Source organism: Poromitra crassiceps (genome assembly GCF_964638095.1).
Source record: "Poromitra crassiceps genome assembly, chromosome: 17".
NCBI lineage: Eukaryota > Metazoa > Chordata > Actinopteri > Beryciformes > Melamphaidae > Poromitra > Poromitra crassiceps.
The window spans coordinates 9,288,434-9,308,725 of record NC_139635.1 but is presented as its reverse complement, the minus strand read 5'-3'; the positions used below and the strand labels follow the sequence as shown (position 1 = coordinate 9,308,725).

General features: G+C 45.1%; 1 protein-coding gene across 1 annotated transcript in view; it reads left to right on the top strand.

Annotated features, from left to right (window-relative positions):
• Nucleotides 1-237: 237 nt before the first annotated feature.
• LOC310792188 (extended synaptotagmin-2-like) overlaps nt 238-20,292 on the top strand; it is a gene marked incomplete at its 5' end in the record, with an annotated part of 95,671 nt that continues 75,616 nt past the window's right edge. The window contains 5 exons of the mRNA XM_083653917.1: nt 238-303; nt 753-770; nt 8,657-8,698; nt 16,574-16,708; nt 19,038-19,114. Coding sequence (XP_083510043.1) covers nt 238-303; nt 753-770; nt 8,657-8,698; nt 16,574-16,708; nt 19,038-19,114 — 338 coding nt within the window. The remainder of the gene's footprint in view (nt 304-752; nt 771-8,656; nt 8,699-16,573; nt 16,709-19,037; nt 19,115-20,292) is intronic.

Sequence of the window (20,292 nt, the reverse complement as noted above, 5' to 3'; positions counted from 1 at the left end):
CATAAGTAGGGTTTTGTGTGCTGCCAAAAAAGGGCATAACTGCACTTACGCCCTTTAGACGCCTACTGTAGCAAACCCCCACTTTTGACACTGAACAAGCAGAGTTCAGCTAAAACAGGGAGTTAATGACATATTTTCAAGTCAACTTGGTATCTCGGGGCTTCTGGAGACTTGGATTACTCCAGGTGAGCAGTGTGGAAGCTTTTTCTTTTTATTTCAGCCGGTAGACCTCCAGACATGGACAACCAGGCCAGTCGCCCCCCGGCAACACGAGAGCGCGGCCCTGCCTCCCCTCTCCTGAGAGTGGGGTGAATGTCTCTCACGCACCGGTGTTGCAATGAAAGCTGTGACCACGGACATGTTTAGCTGGAAAGGGAAAGCGAAGCACACCGGCCACTATCCGCTATCAGAGACATTTGATTCGGTTCAGGATCCGTAAACATGACATATCATTTACAAAAATACTGTTTTTCTCTGCTTTTTGGGGACAGTCAGTGTCGATAACTAAAGAACGGCTGAAGTTAGAATCAAACTTTTTTCTATGAAAGTCAAGGCTCTCTTCTTTCTTTTGGGATATTCAGTGTTTACATATTTATAGAAGAAAATATTCTGTGGGTCTTGGAAGATTCATGAAAATGATCAAAAACCCTGGCGGTGGCTGGCGACTTTTTGTTTGAACCTCTGGTGGGAAATGAGTTAAATTGTTCAAAGTAGTTGCTTGTGGTTGTTTGTCTCTGTCTTGTCTCCTGTAGGCTTTTGTGTTTGTGTCTGTGAGAGTCTTTCTTGCACTTTTCCTTCAATCTTGGAGCGTCTTTGTCCTTTGTGTCTTTATACCAGGATGAATAGAACATTTCCAGTCTTCCTCTCTGTCTTTTCTCTCTGTGCCTCCCTCGTTCTTCTGATAGATTCTGTTGTTTACCCTAAAAGAAGAGACAGTTACATTCTGCTCGTGTTCGTTTACTGGACAGATGAAGCATTCTTCCTTCCTGTTGTTCTGCGCGCCGCCTTGCTCAGCAACACAGCCAGGTGTCACCATGAAGCACAATCTGCAAAATGCAAACTCAAGCTGTTCTTCTATGCTGAGTGAGATGTGCCTGTGCATGGTGGAGGTGAGGGCCCTGTGTGGCATTTTGACTGGATCAATAGCTGGATGGAAACATTCAGTATCACGGATATCTGTGGCAAAGACCTGTTGTCATTCCTTAATTGTACTATTATTACTTACACTGTATGTTTACATGCACACAATATTCCACTAGTATTCGGAAAATGCCAATATTCTGAATTTGATAAGGGTCATGTAGCAGGTATATTCCTGTTGCATTTTCCGATTAAGACGTGGGATATTCAAGTATTATTCGGGTTTGAGGAGGATTCTTTGATCATGTATGCAGCGCATTCGGAATATGTCTCAATCATGGTTTTTACTGCAGTTTGCGACGCATGTTGCCTGTTTGCTTTCAGCTGATGTGCGCTAGAAGCACTAGAAGAAGCGATATAATCATATAATCCATCATCTCTGGCATGCGAAAAGAAAAACCCACATTTCTGATCGGGAGGAGAACATGTTTTTATCATGTTTTTGGATATGTGCAAATATCGCAACGCCAAACCTTTTCAGCAGCAGGCTCCTGAAATGGACCAGATGATGCTGGTAAGAATAGAGTCAGGGCTGCTCTGCTTATTCTCAACAGAAAAAATTCTGCTGTTTCTACCTGCATCTCTCTCTCTCCCCCCCCCATCCCTGACATGTCGGGGAGGGCGAGCTACGGCTGCATGTAAATGGGAATAGTGGAACATTCATTTAGTCGGAATATTGTCTTTTTCCGAATATGGGCAAAAACCGGAACATTGTGTGCATGTAAACGTAGTCACTGATGTTGAACTTTGGTAACGTCTTGGGTTGTGTCTTCCTCCATGATAAACCCCCCTAAATCATTGGTTCAATGTTATCTGTTTCTCCAGTCGAGGAAACTGGAGAATTGATGGTTTTTCTGTCTCTCTCCATTATCTGCCATTGTCTGGAGGAACAGACTGAAAATCATACACATCCTGACCCCTCGGCACAATATACAGACCAAAGCGGGAGCCTTTCTCATCATATTTGGAGGTGCAGGGTAGTCCAGCCTGTCTCATCATATTTGGAGCTGCAGGGTAGTCCAGCCTTTCTCATTACATTTGGAGGTGCAGGGTAGTCCAGCCTTTCTCATCATATTTGGAGGTGCAGGGTAGTCCAGCCTGTCTCATCATATTTGGAGCTGCAGGGTAGTCCAGCCTTTCTCATTACATTTGGAGGTGCAGGGTAGTCCAGCCTTTCTCATCATATTTGGAGCTGCAGGGTAGTCCAGCCTTTCTCATCATATTTGGAGCTGCAGGGTAGTCCAGCCTGTCTCATCATATTTGGAGCTGCAGGGTAGTCCAGCCTTTATCATCATATTTGGAGCTGCAGGGTAGTCCAGCCTTTCTCATTACATTTGGAGGTGCAGGGTAGTCCAGCCTTTCTCATTACATTTGGAGGTGCAGGGTAGTCCAGCCTTTCTCATTACATTTGGAGGTGCAGGGTAGTCCAGCCTTTCTCATCATATTTGGAGCTGCAGGGTAGTCCAGCCTTTCTCATCATATTTGGAGGTGCAGGGTAGTCCAGCCTTTCTCATCATATTTGGAGCTGCAGGGTAGTCCAGCCTTTCTCATTACATTTGGAGGTGCAGGGTAGTCCAGCCTTTCTCATTACATTTGGAGGTGCAGGGTAGTCCAGCCTTTCTCATCACATTTGGAGCTGCAGGGTAGTCCAGCCTTTCTCATTACATTTGGAGCTGCAGGGTAGTCCATCCTTTATCATCACATTTGGAGCTGCAGGGTAGTCCAGCCTTTCTCATCACATTTGGAGCTGCAGGGTAGTCCATCCTTTATCATCACATTTGGAGCTGCAGGGTAGTCCATCCTTTCTCATTACATTTGGAGCTGCAGGGTAGTCCATCCTTTATCATCATATTTGGAGGTGCAGGGTAGTCCAGCCTTTCTCATCATATTTGGAGCTGCAGGGTAGTCCATCCTTTATCATCATATTTGGAGGTGCAGGGTAGTCCAGCCTTTCTCATCATATTTGGAGGTGCAGGGTAGTCCAGCCTTTCTCATCATAATTATTTGGAGGTGCAGGGTAGTCCAGCCTTTCTCATCATATTTATTTGGAGGTGCAGGGTAGTCCAGCCTTTCTCATCATAATTATTTGGAGCTGCAGGGTAGTCCAGCCTTTCTCATCACATTTGGAGGTGCAGGGTAGTCCAGCCTTTCTCATTACATTTGGAGGTGCAGGGTAGTCCAGCCTTTCTCATCACATTTGGAGGTGCAGGGTAGTCCAGCCTTTCTCATCACATTTGGAGCTGCAGGGTAGTCCAGCCTTTCTCATCACATTTGGAGGTGCAGGGTAGTCCAGCATTTCTCATCATAATTATTTGGAGCTGCAGGGTAGTCCAGCCTTTCTCATTACATTTGGAGGTGCAGGGTAGTCCAGCCTTTCTCATCATATTTGGAGGTGCAGGGTAGTCCAGCCTTTCTCATCGCATTTGGAGGTGCAGGGTAGTCCAGCCTTTCTCATCACATTTGGAGGTGCAGGGTAGTCCAGCCTTTCTCATCACATTTGGAGGTGCAGGGTAGTCCAGCCTTTCTCATCATATTTGGAGGTGCAGGGTAGTCCAGCCTTTCTCATCATATTTGGAGCTGCAGGGTAGTCCAGCCTTTCTCATCACATTTGGAGGTGCAGGGTAGTCCAGCCTTTCTCATCACATTTGGAGGTGCAGGGTAGTCCAGCCTTTCTCATCATATTTGGAGGTGCAGGGTAGTCCAGCCTTTCTCATTACATTTGGAGGTGCAGGGTAGTCCAGCCTTTCTCATCATATTTGGAGGTGCAGGGTAGTCCATCCTTTATCATCATATTTGGAGGTGCAGGGTAGTCCAGCCTTTCTCATCACATTTGGAGCTGCAGGGTAGTCCAGCCTTTCTCATTACATTTGGAGCTGCAGGGTAGTCCATCCTTTATCATCACATTTGGAGCTGCAGGGTAGTCCAGCCTTTCTCATCACATTTGGAGCTGCAGGGTAGTCCATCCTTTATCATCACATTTGGAGCTGCAGGGTAGTCCATCCTTTCTCATTACATTTGGAGCTGCAGGGTAGTCCATCCTTTATCATCATATTTGGAGGTGCAGGGTAGTCCAGCCTTTCTCATCATATTTGGAGCTGCAGGGTAGTCCATCCTTTATCATCATATTTGGAGGTGCAGGGTAGTCCAGCCTTTCTCATCATATTTGGAGGTGCAGGGTAGTCCAGCCTTTCTCATCATAATTATTTGGAGGTGCAGGGTAGTCCAGCCTTTCTCATCATATTTATTTGGAGGTGCAGGGTAGTCCAGCCTTTCTCATCATAATTATTTGGAGCTGCAGGGTAGTCCAGCCTTTCTCATCACATTTGGAGGTGCAGGGTAGTCCAGCCTTTCTCATTACATTTGGAGGTGCAGGGTAGTCCAGCCTTTCTCATCACATTTGGAGGTGCAGGGTAGTCCAGCCTTTCTCATCACATTTGGAGCTGCAGGGTAGTCCAGCCTTTCTCATCACATTTGGAGGTGCAGGGTAGTCCAGCCTTTCTCATCATAATTATTTGGAGCTGCAGGGTAGTCCAGCCTTTCTCATTACATTTGGAGGTGCAGGGTAGTCCAGCCTTTCTCATCATATTTGGAGGTGCAGGGTAGTCCAGCCTTTCTCATTGCATTTGGAGGTGCAGGGTAGTCCAGCCTTTCTCATCACATTTGGAGGTTCAGGGTAGTCCAGCCTTTCTCATTACATTTGGAGGTGCAGGGTAGTCCAGCCTTTCTCATCATATTTGGAGGTGCAGGGTAGTCCAGCCTTTCTCATCATATTTGGAGCTGCAGGGTAGTCCAGCCTTTCTCATTACATTTGGAGGTGCAGGGTAGTCCAGCCTTTCTCATCACATTTGGAGGTGCAGGGTAGTCCAGCCTTTCTCATCATATTTGGAGGTGCAGGGTAGTCCAGCCTTTCTCATTACATTTGGAGGTGCAGGGTAGTCCAGCCTTTCTCATCATATTTGGAGGTGCAGGCAGGGTAGTCCAGCCTTTCTCATCATATTTGGAGCTGCAGGGTAGTCCAGCCTTTCTCATTACATTTGGAGGTGCAGGGTAGTCCAGCCTTTCTCATCACATTTGGAGGTGCAGGGTAGTCCAGCCTTTCTCATCATATTTGGAGCTGCAGGGTAGTCCAGCCTTTCTCATCATATTTAGAGGTGCAGGGTAGTCCAGCCTTTCTCATCATATTTAGAGGTGCAGGGTAGTCCAGCCTTTCTCATCATATTTGGAGCTGCAGGGTAGTCCAGCCTTTCTCATTACATTTGGAGGTGCAGGGTAGTCCAGCCTTTCTCATCACATTTGGAGGTACAGGGTAGTCCAGCCTTTCTCATCATATTTGGAGGTGCAGGGTAGTCCAGCCTTTCTCATCATATTTGGAGCTGCAGGGTAGTCCAGCCTTTCTCATTACATTTGGAGGTGCAGGGTAGTCCAGCCTTTCTCATCACATTTGGAGGTGCAGGGTAGTCCAGCCTTTCTCATCATATTTGGAGGTGCAGGGTAGTCCAGCCTTTCTCATTACATTTGGAGGTGCAGGGTAGTCCAGCCTTTCTCATCATATTTGGAGGTGCAGGCAGGGTAGTCCAGCCTTTCTCATCATATTTGGAGCTGCAGGGTAGTCCAGCCTTTCTCATTACATTTGGAGGTGCAGGGTAGTCCAGCCTTTCTCATCACATTTGGAGGTGCAGGGTAGTCCAGCCTTTCTCATCATATTTGGAGCTGCAGGGTAGTCCAGCCTTTCTCATCATATTTAGAGGTGCAGGGTAGTCCAGCCTTTCTCATCATATTTGGAGCTGCAGGGTAGTCCAGCCTTTCTCATCATATTTGGAGGTACAGGGTAGTCCAGCCTTTCTCATCATATTTGGAGGTACAGGGTAGTCCAGCCCAAATCCTACCATGTCTTAAAGTGACACCACCGGTCACGTCAGTTCATTTGAAAATGTTGCCGCATTGGTTAACTTCAGGCAACTAAAACAATTGGGTTTAGGCAACTACAACAACTTCGGTTTAGGTAACTAAAACAACTTGGTTGTCTTTGGGCACCTAAAACAAAATGGGTTAAGATTATAGTTTGGTTAGGGTTAAAAACAACTGGACATGCCGGGAATTGAACACAGCTTATATCAGTTGTCAAATTGGTTCTAATCTGTATCTCATTCTAAATGGCTTTAAAAAGGTCTTAACGTGTTAGATGTGCCTTGATGAACCCTGCCTGTATAAACATGCACAGCAACAGTTGTTCTGATGTTGGACATTACAGTTTGTATTTTCACTGCGTACTTGGCTTCAGTCCACTTGACTTCTTCGTCCTCCAGACTCTGAGCGCTGCTTAAGTCGCTCTCCTTTCATCCCAGCTGTCTCAGTGAGACATCATGAGAATAATGTGTGTGACTCCTCCACTGCTGCAGCTATTTCTGGACCTTCATCAGCAGGCCTGTACAGTGCATGTTCTGGGATGTACAGTCAAATAAGAACACAGATTTGGGTGGTCTAACCCAGTGGTCCCCCACCACCGTGCCGCGGACCAGTACCGGACCGCAACGCATTTGGTACCGGGCCGCGAGCCGGTCCTTTTTTTTTTTTTTTTAATAAACATAGGCTATAATATTATAGGCTGTGTGTGGTAGTTGAAACATAGTTTCAAGTTGATGTTTATTTAGTAGTTAAAACAAAAACATAAATACTGTATAGACTACATACAGTACAACACAAAAGGCTGTTATTTACCCTTTGTCGCCACCTGGTGAGTAAATATATAACTAAAACCATTAAAATTGACAACCGGTCCGCAACTTTTTTTTCCATGTATCTACCGGTCCTTGGCACAAAAAAGGTTGGGAACCCCTGGTCTAACCAAACCAAAAATGTCCACCTTGTAAAATAAATAAATAAATAAATATAAATAATAAATACAGTGTTTCCCCTACCATTGTACAGGCCTGGCGGGCCCGCCAGGCCAACAGCGCCCCCGGTAGGCCAAGCGCCCCCGGCAGGCCAGAAACAAAATTACAAAAACAAAAAAACTAATTTATTTTTCCTGCTCTCCCCAAAATTTCAATAAATCTTTATGGCATATTATTACAATATTACATTACATTACATTACGTCATTTGGCAGACGCTTTTATCCAAAGCGACTTACAATAACACATTTTTTGTCAGCAATAGAGCAATCAACTATGGAGCACAGTCTATGACAACTACAACTTCTGAAGGAACAGTGGTACAAGTTTAGTTTTTTTTTTTTTTTTTTTTAAATAAAGAAAGAGAGAGAACGAAGTTAGATCAAGAAGGGCCCAGATGGAGCCTGAAAAGGTGTGTCAATATATATACAATATAACAATACTGATGTTGACAGTGTTGACAGTAATAGAAGATGCCAAATCATTCAAAACAATAAGCATTTTGCTTTTAGGAGCATTGTGCCAGCGTGCAGCGCTGTTCCAAAACGTGTCAACGTGTGTCGTTGCCTGGGAAACGCACATCCCATAATACAACTGTTCGCATCTCATCCCATAATAGTATGATGATACTTGGGATGCCATTGCCAACATAGATGCGAACAGGTTAGCTAAAAGTTTAGCGTCGCCAGCGAGGGCCCCCACCGTTGCGGTCGGGGTACGTTTCGGAATCCCTGGGGCGGGGGAATGCATTTTCTTTTTGCATTTTTTCCCCCTGGCCTGGCGGGGGCGTAGAATGGTAGAGGAATATTCTTTCAAATAATTACAATTAGATTTTTCTGTGAAAATCGTTCAGCCCACATGTGAATATTGACTTCCTGGATCGTAAATAATTTTCGCAATTTCAATGTCTGTCAGAAAAATCACAATTTGATATTTCCACCCACATCGTTCGGCCCTGCTCTGCACTGATACTTTTCGCTCTTGTCTGACATTGTGACAGGTTAATTAATACAGTACATGTTTTGCTGCAAAAAAAAAGGATATATTGTAGTTGCTCATTTGGAAAAGTTCACAGTCATAGCAGGGCCAAGGCTGTGTGTGTTTTGTCTAGTTCTCTGACTCTCCACCCCCTCTCCTCAGGCTGCTTGTACTGTTCTCTGACTCTCCTCTCCTCAGGCTGCTTGTACTGTTCTCTGACTCTCCACCCCCTCTCCTCAGGCTGCTTGTACTGTTCTCTGACTCTCCTCTCCTCAGGCTGCTTGTACTGTTCTCTGACTCTCCTCTCCTCAGGCTGCTTGTACTGTTGGCACTTCATGCTTGTTTGTTTGACTTTTCTTTCATTGTAAATCACTCTGAAATATACAGGAGCCAAAAATGTCAAATATAAACAGCTTTCCCACTGCTCACAGAATCCCTGTGTATTGCAGACAGGGCAAGTCAGGGAATTTGATAGATTCCCTGTGGAATTTTACAATTTGGTCACTTTACACGAATATACTGTACTAACAAAATACAACTTTTAAGAGTATGCACATTGTCCTGAAAAGTTGTTGACTTTAACATCGGGGAATCCTGTAAAAATGTAAAATATTTGAACTCTTTCTCCTCTGTCTTTCATTCCAGGTTCATTTTCCAGACGTGGAGAGAGTGGAGTGGCTGAACAAGGTAAAGGGCTGATTTTCACATTACTAGCTAGGGCCGAGGCCTGTTTTTTGTTTTTGTTTGGTTCTGCTTTTGGTTTGGTTTGGTTTGGTTTGGTTTTTTGTTTTTTGTTTTGTTTTGCTTTGCTTTTTAACGATTGAACTGACACATTGTGGTGTTCAAAGTGTTTTAATGCACTTGTTTTGTATAGTGCTGATTTGATAGGCTTAGGGCTATCCCAAATTGATCAAACACATAAGGTTCAGGGCCAGGCTCGGGTCCAAATTGTGACGCCGTAGGGCTTAGCCCTTGTTCACACAGGACGCCGAACGTAAGCAGAACTGAAGCTTGAAGCAGGCACAAGCTGAACGTACGCCTGAAGCTTAATTTATACCTTTTAGAAAGTGTCGCTCAGCACATGGTCGCAGACGAAAAAGAAAGTGTCGCTCATGGTGTTGCATTTATACTTCAGTGAACGTTCGCTTCTGTTTAACGGTCACGTGACACTCGAACGCTATTAAATGCTGACAGCCAAGAGAAGAGAGGGAACGCACAGTGAAACCACATCGGAGGCAAGATGTAACGTACTTGACTGCAGCCGCATATAAACGACACACAACTCACCTCCTCTCTCTCTCTGGGAAATGCACAATGTTCTTTGTGATTTTCACGAAGTCATAAATCAAGGACAGGCTGATAAAAATAGCGGAGACACGTTCATTCATTTCAATCGAGTGAAAACCAAAACAAGGAAGTCAAACGCATGCCGACTATATAGCCAATCAGACTTGCGCGATACTATGACGTAGGGCTGTGCGATTAATCGATTTTGAATCGTAATCGAATTAATTAGTTAGGACGATGTTAAAAAAATGAAAATCGTAAAATCGTTTTTTTTTTTTTTTTTTTTTTTTTTTTAATTAAAAATTTTAAATTTATTTTTCACTTTAACTAGGGTAAGTACGTTACGCGGGGCGGCTCTCTCTCATGTACGCATGCTGCTACTTGTCCATTCTCCCCGCTGTAAAGTCTCTCTAGAGGCTGTGATACTGGCTACTAAAGACAGCAGCTCAATGGACTTATTTCAACACCTCCGACCAAAAAGCACAGAGTGAGCACTGAGCGCAGCTTGTTGCACTGCAGGCTGTAGCCTACAAGATAACGATTGCCACAACACACTCACGCACGCACACGAACACAGACGTTATCACCGGACGATGAAACGTTGCCTTTACAGTTCACATAATAACAAAACAAAACGTGACGCCACCGAGTACTGATAGATTGGCTGTATTCATGGCTGTAAGTTAGCAGCCTCAGCTGACTCACCTGTCCCTATGTGTCTGAATTGCTATCGCAGTTCCACGCATTCCTGTTGTGACTTTGTGTTATTCTAGTAGGCTACAGATATAGGCTAACTCCGAGCACAGGTGGTCGCTTAGACACTAACGGTGGGTTCACACCGACGACCCAAGCCTTGCCTTGCCTTTACCCACGCTTTTTAATAGGCGTCCGTTTTAGTCAACGAGGCTGTGTACACCATGCGCCTGAGCGTGAACCCTGCGTGTACCCACGCCTTGCCTGTGCCTTGCCGATTTTATCGAATAGGCGTGAGTTCTATTTTGAAGCCGACAAGGCGCGTGCAGGCAGACTTCTTCTGTCAAGCCATGAAAGAAAAACGCACAATATCCGTCGGAAATGGCAAAATCAACTGAATTTCAAAATAAAATGGAGTTACTACAACAGTGGAGCAGAGAGAGAGAGAGATTGACGGGTGGCTATCACGTGGGGCTTTCTCCCCGTCAGCAAACAAATCTTCATGAGAGAGAATAGCGACCGAAGAAGCAAGATGGACAATGTTGTTGTGCCAGCACATATTCTTGCAAGATCACCTCTCTAAAATGTCCGACTGACCTGGTTATACATATCCAGCATCAATAGAACATTAAATATATCCGATTTATTTTACCTAGAGGCTACCCATGACAATTCTGGACAACACGTGAAAAAATACAGTCGGGAGAGAGGAGAGGCGCTTGTGACTTGGCTCCAGGTTCGGCGTGCGGTGTGATCGCAAAAGCGTGTAACAGGTTCACGCCCAGCTCGGCGTAGGCGTGGGTTGAGGCAAGGCAAGGCGTAGCTTGTCTGTGTGAACTAAGCGTAATATAATTATCTCACGGAGGAACACGCAAATCCACCAGTGTCAAGTTAGCAAGCAACAGCCAGGAAGTTAGGCATAGCAGCGGCAAGCTAAAACAGGAAGTTGGGTTGTTCTGTCTTCAGAGTAAAAGCGTAAATTGTCAATTATGGAAAAAAGGGGGAAAAAGAGCTCTGCAGGGCAACAAATGTTTAGAGAAGTATAATAGTATAATAAATCGAAATCGAAATCGAAAATCGAGTTTTGAGAGAAAAAATCGTCAATTTTAGTTTTAGGCAAAATCGCACAGCCCTACTATGACGTAGTCAGCGACACTAGACATTTCACCAGGTAGCAGACACTGGAAAGTGTCGACTCAAGTCCTCATTTCTGTCGGCGACCGTTTCAAAAGTGTCGGCAGACGAAGCATAAATTGGGCTTTACCGTTCACACAAGATGCCCACACACACACACACACACACACACACACACACACACACACACACACACACACACACACACACACACACACACACACACACACACACACACACACACACACACACACACACACACACACAAACACAAAACCTACTGCTAGTCTGCCACAGGTAGCCAGTTAGCTAGTGGAGGCAGACAGGAATATAAATAGGATCTGGAGCCTGATCTACTGTACCACCTTCAGAGAGAGAGAGAGAGAGAGAGAGAGAGAGAGAGAGAGAGAGAGAGAGAGAGAGAGAGAGAGAGAGAGAGAGAGAGAGAGAGAGAGAGAGAGAGAGAGAGAGAGAGAGAGAGAGAGAGAGAGACGAAGAGAGAGAGAGAGAGAGAGAGAGAGAGAGAGGGAGGAGAGAGAGAGACAGAGAGGGAGAGAGAGAGAGAGAGAGAGAAACAGAGAGGGAGAGAGAGAGAGAGAGAGAGATTATGAGCTGGGAGGTACAGTCCTTCCTTCCTGGAAATGTTCGGCTAGACTTACAAATAAATAAAGAACCTGAGTAGATTTCCAGTCAGAGGAAGAAGCATATTAGTGAGAAGATGGCTTTTCCATGATCTAAATGGAAGTCTCAAACAACACGATGTATTCTTCTGCCAGTGTTACAGTATTTACCAACACACACCATCACAGGATCTGATTTCATATCATACTGATTTTTATATTATACTGCTTCAACCCAGCTGATGTCAACGCCCCTAATTCTCTAATATTTGTTGTGAAATTCCAAACGTAAAAAACGCATAAAGGTAAACACTGCCCATGTGCTTTTATTACAGAGATTATAAATGATACAAAGTGGGTTGATAATCGGTAAAGCCGTCCTTTAACACCGCTTTACATTCTGGTGCTGTGAAGTGAAACATACAGTATGCTGAAAAACTAAGGTTGCTTTCTCACTGGGAACGATTGCTTTCGTTCCGTTCTGTTCCGCACTCGGGAACGATTACTCCCCTCTTCCCCGCTGGTCAGCTTTCACATTACAGCATTTCTGTAGTGCACTTGCGTCATCAACTATGCCTGGAGTTTATCCTCGCCCGTGTGTTGTCTATGTGGTTCGGAACGGTTGGCTTTCACACTCGCAAGTGTTCCGTGCCCGGGCACGCCAAAGCGCTCCCCACACCACCTTTTCAAGTGGATCCTGTCACGGTTCGCCGAATGGTACGCAACGTTCACACTCGTCAAATGTTCCGGCGAGCGCCCCCTGTGTGGCCCGCGCTGGAACTGCAAAAAACTAAACAAAACAAAACAAACAAACAGTGCACCTGAACACAACATGCAAGATACCCGCTGAATAAGTGTCCAGATGTTCATGTCATTCTGGCCAATACTCCACTTACATTTCAGTCTGGAATATGGAATATCTTTCAATCATCTTTATGACTAGAAGGCTAAAAGTAATCTCATGTGTAAGAAATGACTTAGAAGTAATTTTGTTTTTATAATTAACTTGTTGGTTTTGGATTTATTTAGCTTCAAGAGTGCATTTTTATTTGTGTGACCCTCAACACAGGCTTTGAGAATCCCGGGCCACTTACTGATACTTATGCTTAAATTAACCCACTCATATTCTAGTTTATTTCAAGAAAAACATTTTGGCTAGTGGAAATTCTAATTGGCTGGTAACTTGCAGCCATATTGGCTGGTGGTCAAAAAAGTAAATGTCAAGCCCTGCAGGGAGAGCAGGTGGTGACATAGGAGTGAGTGAGAAAAGGATCAAATATTGGTGGTTAAGACTGAATAATGACATCACAACTGTTCATTTAAAATTAGTTATTCCTCTAAACCTGCCTTCAAATGCCCCACATTTTTCGCGCCGGCACCGTTCGGCCCTCAGCAAAATCTGGCCCTCTGGTAGCGAGGACATTTTCTTGTGGCCCTCTCTATCATCAAAGTTGCCCATCCCTGGTCTACATGCTTGTGTCCCTTAAGTTTTGACACAGCCACCGCGCTCCAGTGTGCCATAAAGATGATGTCAGGTGACACAGCCACCACGCTCCAGTGTGTGTGTGTGTGTGTGTGTGTGTGTGTGTGTGTGTGTGTGTGTGTGTGTGTGTGTGTGTGTGTGTGTGTGTGTGTGTGTGTGTGTGCCATAAAGATGATGTCAGGTGACGATCAGCAGTGAAGACTTCCTGTCTGACTCACGCTCATTCCTGCGTTTCCTGTCTCTGTGTTGAAAGAGCTTTTAGAGGCTTTTCTGGGTGACTGAAGCGTCTGAGGAGAGAGAGAGAGAGGAGGCCGTCTAACATGGAGTCAAACCCTTGACTTGTGAGTTCATGTTGGAACAGGAAGTGATTCTTCTGGATAGTGTTGCTCACAAGGCAGATCAAACAAACACTCTTGGAATAAGACCTGGTGGAGGAAAACTCTTCCTCTCATTCCACATGAAAGTGATACGTTTTCAGCTTCTATCTTGGTCCTGCACTCATTCTGATGTCGTTCTTTCACTGCGTTGCTGTTGTGAATGAAGTGACTCCCACCTGGTTTTTCAGCATACGTTTCCAACCAGGGCCCGAAATTAGAGCCCGCCACCCGCCATTGGCGGGCATATTTTAGCTTTGGCGAGTGACATAAAAGGGCTGTCCGCCACGTGGCGGGTAACAAAATAGTCATGTAAAATAATTAAAACGGCGGTGTGTTTTGGTCTTACGACAGTCGCCTTTATTGCAGCCCCCTCTCCTTGCTCCTAGGGCTTGTTTTGGCTTGTTTACTGACGTCACATCCGCTACTCTTCTGTGCTGACTGGCCGTGGCCATCTGCAGGGAGCTACCGTTACGCCGGTCTGCCTGCTAGCTAAGCTAACGTTAGCTTGATTTAACGTTAAATAGGTTACAATGTGGAACCATATCGAGGGAGTAAGCCGGCCGCTAAAAAGAAAACCCACCGCGGCTTTCTCCGACGAAAATGATGAAGCGGCAGCGAGAGCCCAACAAAAGAAAGTTTCGAGAGGAGTGGAAGTTTGGCGATAGCGGTGTTTCAAGAGACTGGCTACAGTATGATGCTGGGGCTGTAGTGATGAATTGTTCCGTGTGCCGCAATTATGCCAAAAAGAAAAATAGAAACAACACGTTTGTCATCGGTAGTAAATCAATGAAGTTGGAAGCCGTTCGTGACCATGAACAGAGCCAGTGTCACATTGGCTGCATGTCTGTGTCCCGGATTCAATCTGAGCCTCTCCTCTCAAGACCCTCTGTGGCTGGCTAGGCTAACAGCCATGTCAGAGCAGACCAGCACGAAAATGAAGATGCTGTTTCGGACTGTACATGCCATTGGAAAGAAGGCAAGACTGGGATGTAGGAGTAGGAGTAGTAGCGGACTTTATGGACGGACGTGACCGGGCAAAGAGGGTGGAGATTGTGGACTCTGATGAACCTTCACATTGTATTATGTTCTGTTAAATCCTGCAAAGAGGAGAAGTAGAGAGACTCAGAGAGAGGGTGAGGAGTCTGAGGAGTTTTATGTTTACAAAACCTTCAAATGTACTTCTGTTCTGTTAAATCCTGCAAAGAGGGTAGAGAGTGAGGAGTCTGATTTTTAATATTAGGTTACAACAATTTAAGCTCAAGATTGACTTGACATGTATTGATTAATCAACAATCAATATATTAAAATAATTTGCTTCAAATTGTACTCTTATTACCTCTTATTTAACTCATTGAGTGCCATGGACGGACATGTTCGTCATTTCAAATAGTAACGTAGAGTGCCAAGGACGGACATGTTCGTCAATTGCGTTTTTTGACGGTGGGGCGTCGATCAAAGCCTTCTGCCTCTCCTGTACAAATATTATAGCTATTGGAGGTCTATAACCTATTTTACAGAACCCTTAGGTGGCGACAGTGCTCTCCAGGTTAACAGAAAGGCAGAGAAAAACAGAGAATAAGTCGTTGGGCAAACGGAAATCGCATCGCATCCGTATGCATCGATATGCATGAAGCGTTTTAACGTTAGATGTGCCTGCAGCAGCAGCAGCCAATCTGCTCCCACAATTGAGCTCCTCCATGTCCGCTGCAACAGCCTATTCGCATGATCAGCCGTGGAGTTGTTTTTATTCTCAACTGGAAGCATAGGAGCCGGTGACAAACACACGCGGAAGCTGTAAAAAATCTGGATGTCGCGACGCGCACCCTTCACAGTGCAGAGCAAACTCAGCAGAGAGCCACCTCCCATAAGGAGGAGTGTGCAGTTGAGAGGGGGGGGGGGGGGGCACGCAGAGCAGCACACACACAACACCCAGACAGACCCAGGCAGCAGGACAGGGTTGGCAAATGCAAGCCAGAGTCAGTGATGTGTTTGAAATGTTTAATTTCACAAAAGGGCCATTATCTCAGCTTCTAGAAAAAAAAGGCTCTTTTTTGTTAAATCAAGCTATCTTCTCCGGCTGATAACTAAAGAACGGAAAATGATATCAATAAACCTGTTTTTGCTGATGATAGAAAAGAGTCTCATCGTTCTTTTTGCGTGTTCATTGTTTACATAGTAATATCACACAATATTCTGTGGGCCTCGAGAAATCACTGAAAAAAGCTCTGAAACTCTGGCACTGGGAGCGTCCGTTCTCCAAAAGTGGCTGGCACTCAATGAGTTAAGTGTGTATTCTTCAACGTAATACCTTATCTACTTGAAATGTACAGAAAAAAATGTATATATATGGATATATGTGACACAAAAATGTGTTTTTTTTTTGGCCGGTAAGAAATATGCTTGGCGGGTAGATTTTTTCCATCTACCCGCCACTGGCCGGTGGGTCAAAAAGTTAATTTCGGGCCCTGTTTCCAACGGTTTACGGCGTTAGTTGTCATGGTAACCTAATGTAACACAGCTCTCAACAAGCAGCAGACTGGTCGTTCTTTATGTCAATCGAGTGTCAGAAGCCTTGGGAGGACGGACGAAATGTGGAGGGGGAAAAATATTGTTATGAATGGATTTTTATGAATGGATTTTTATGAATGACACGCGATCTACCAGCACGGCTTTTGTGATTGACCGTTGGGCAGCCCTGCTGTATAATGCTACGGATTTTCCCAAGAATGTGTGAAAAGTCATCTGAAACAGCTTTAGTTTCCTAAACATGTGAGTGTGTCTCTCTTTCCCTCTCTCTCTGTGCCTGTCTGTCTCTGTCACTCTTCTCTCTCTGTCTCTCTCTCTCTGTCTCTCTCTCTCTCTCTCTCTCTGTCTCTCTCCCTCTCTCTCTCTCTCTCTCTCTCTCTCTCTCTCTCTCCCCCTCTCTGTCTCTCCCTCTCTCTGTCTCTCCTCTCTCTCTCTCTCTCAGACAGTGAAACAGATGTGGCCGTTCATCTCTCAGTTTGTTGACAAGTTGTTCAGAGAGACCATCGAGCCGGCCGTGAAGGGCGCCAACGCTCACCTGAGCTCCTTCTGCTTCACTAAGATCGACCTGGGTGACAAGGTGAGAGACCCTGCTGTCTGCTGTGTAGAGCTGGGTGTCCTTTAAAGGTCCCATTCCGTGCAAAAGCTGTTTTTACTTGTAAATGCATATATGCTGCTGTCATCCCTCCCTGTAATGAGTGGTCACAACCTCAGAACTGCCAGAGTTGGATTTGTCCCTATCCAGCTTCCCCCTGCAGTCTCCTTCAAGCCACGCCCCCTAACGCTCTGTTCCCCAGACGGGTTAATGTGACGTCACGCGGGTCCTTAAGCATACTGCGCGGGTCTCTCTCACACAAGCTACCTGCACCATTTTGTCTATAGCCACAAAATTAACACTTCTAGCTGGAGCGACGCCAACTGTATGTGATCCAGCAACTGCGGAGGTGCATTCGGTAAGTCTAGGCATTTTGAGATGTATGTATGATGTAGATGTTGCTAACGTTAGTTGTGGACACAACCTAGCGTGCTGGTCCACGGACGCTAATCTGATTGGCTGCTGGGAGCCTGGGGCGGGCTCTCCCTCAGTGGCCAATGGGAACAGTTAGTTCTGAATATATTATAGAAACAGACCATTCTTGGGAAGCGACGAGATGAGGAAGTGACAACTCCGTCAGAACGAACGGGGTTGCTATATTTTCGACAAATGAATCCAGAATCATGTTTTATGGACCAGAGACACACGTTTTTAAGAGGTTTCAGCTGCACGAATTGGGACGTTTAAAAGAACGAGAAATCTTGCATGCTACATGCGCTCGATTCCTAAGCTCACCCGCTGCGCCGGCTTGCTAGCGTACTGCGCGGCCTCGCCCGCCCTGTAGCTCGTCAAGTCAAGAGGCAATGTACACCAGGGGCCGGTTGCACCAACTGGTCTTACACTGGTCTTAAGCTAAGTTGGTCGTAACTTTACGACCTACAGCTACGCCGGTTGCACCAAGACGACTTAAGCCTTATTTTCACTAAGACCAGGCGTAACTCCTACGCCTCGTCAGGAGGAGGCGTAGAGCCTGCCTGTAACAGAGATCTCCGCGGAGACCTTTTTGACCGTCATCGTCGTAACATCGCCAGTTCGCCGTCTTTGAAAGCACGACGTTAGATTATAACTAACTACTTGTGTGGCTTAGCCTTCCCAAATGTTGGCGTTAATTCTTTTAGAATTTAATACATAGAATTGGGAACGTTACATTCAATTTCATTCAGACTCCCTGACACTAATGGGCGCCGCCATTTTCCCCCGGGGCTTCCACAGGAGGAGGGGGGTGGGAGGAGGGAGGGTGTAGTGACGCACATACAGTAGTGGGTGACGGCGCGAGGCACATGTGGGCCAATCAGAGGGCATTCCCCGACAATTCACATGAACGCGCATTGCTATGACCAGCGTAGTTAAGACCAGAGTAAGCCGTGTTGGTGCAACAGGCGTAAGTCCATGGTCTTAACTAAGACCGACGTAGGAGTTACGACCAGGCATAGTTAAGACCAGTTGGTGCAACCGGCCCCAGATGCGTTACGGCTCCGTTGCGGATCTGGTAAAACTGCCTGATCGACTCTCGCCCATGTTAATTGATGGGCAGTACATGCGGTACGGAAAAATTAGGCACTTGTTCTATTTTTGTTGGATCCCGCATACGTCTGACAGATGCATGAGTGTGGGTCTGTACCGCACTTTATTTTTTTGTATGCATCAATTTCGGACTAAAATACGGACTTGGTATGCAAAAGCATCATTGTCCCCTCTGTGTCTCTGCAGCCTCTGAGAGTGAACCTAACTTACTCTGTCATTATGTCCCCTCTGTGTCTCTGCAGCCTCTGACCTAACTTACTCTGTCATTATGTCCCCTCTGTGTCTCTGCAGCCTCTGACCTAACTTACTCTGTCATTATGTCCCCTCTGTGTCTCTGCAGCCTCTGAGAGTGAACCTAACTTACTCTGTCATTATGTCCCCTCTGTGTCTCTGCAGCTTCTGAGAGTGAACCTAACTTACTCTGTCATTATGTCCCCTCTGTGTCTCTGCAGCCTCTGAGAGTGAACCTAACTTACTCTGTCATTATGTCCCCTCTGCGTCTCTGCAGCCTCTGAGAGTGAACCTAACTTACTCTGTCATTATGTCCCCTCTGTGTCTCTGCAGCCTCTGAGAGTGAACCTAACTTACTCTGTCATTATGTCCCCTCTGTGTCTCTGCAGCCTCTGAGAGTGAACCCCTAACTTACTCTGTCATTATGTCCCCTCTGTGTCTCTGCAGCCTCTGAGAGTGAACCTAACTTACTCTGTCATTATGTCCCCTCTGTGTCTCTGCAGCCTCTGAGAGTGAACCTAACTTACTCAGTCATTATGTCCCCTCTGTGTCTCTGCAGCCTCTGAGAGTGAATGGGGTGAAGGTTTACACAGAGAACGTGGACAAGAGGCAGATCATCATGGACCTGCAGATCAGGTAACAATAAAACCTCTATCAGAGTTTCATATTCACTTAAACGCTTTTGCACACTGTCCGTATTATATATACCGTAAATTCCGGACTATAAGCCGCACCGGTGTATAAGCCGCACCTGCAAAGTTGACTGTTTTTTACATATATAAGCCGCACCGGACTATAAGCCGCGGGAGTTTTAATGGTATTTTTTTTTTTTTTTTTTTTTTTTTATCGTGTTTTAATGTTTAATTACCATATGTAAGGGTTCATGCACAGAGGGGATTGTCGGGAAAGAGATGGCTGTTTGAGGAAGCTCCCATTTATTAACATTTCAACAAAACAACATAACACAACACCACCTGTGTTTCTTTTTTACAGTGCACACAGTGTCATACAGTGTCATACAGTGTGGTGAAAAGAGGGCAAGAGAGGAAATTAAAACAGAAGTGGATTTATAGTTAGAAAGAGAGCTAAAAAAGAGAGATTTTTTTTTTTTTTTTTTTTTTTTTTGGAAAAAATCCATAGATAAGCCGCACCGTTATATAAGCCGCAGGGGCCAAAAAAGGCCAAAAAACGTGAAAAAAGGTGCGGCTTATAGTCCGGAATTTACGGTATATATATATGTATAACTTTCTATAATAACTTTATATATACCTTTTAAAATAACTTATAATAAGTTTCTCTTACCAGTTTGTTTCTTGTATGTTGGAGATCAAATAATTTAAAGTTTTTTTTTTTACTGTTGCATTCCCATGTTCTGGATGAGAGCGTCAGTCATGTGACTCGGGTCACATGACTTGGAGTGGTCACTTCTATTTGCTTGAGGCTTGACATGATAATAATAATTGATTGGATTTATATACAGTAGCACCTTTCTAGATAGTCAAAGCGCTTCACATATCCCTCTCCAGAGAGGGGGAGGGAGGGGGAGAGAGGGGACGCATGAAGCAAAGACTTGAGACTTGGATTCTGGTGACTTGGGACTTGACTTGACTTGACTTGAAAAGGTTTCTAAAGTCTTGACTTGAGATCTTGTGTTTGTGTAAATGACTTAGATTGAAAGTGATGAGATTAGTTCCAGCAGACGACTGAATTTAAATTCGGTTTTCTGAATTTGTCTGGAATGATTGAATTGATTGAAGTTGAAACTGATTATCGACGGTTTTAACTTGACAACATTCTAAATTGCCCCTAGCTTA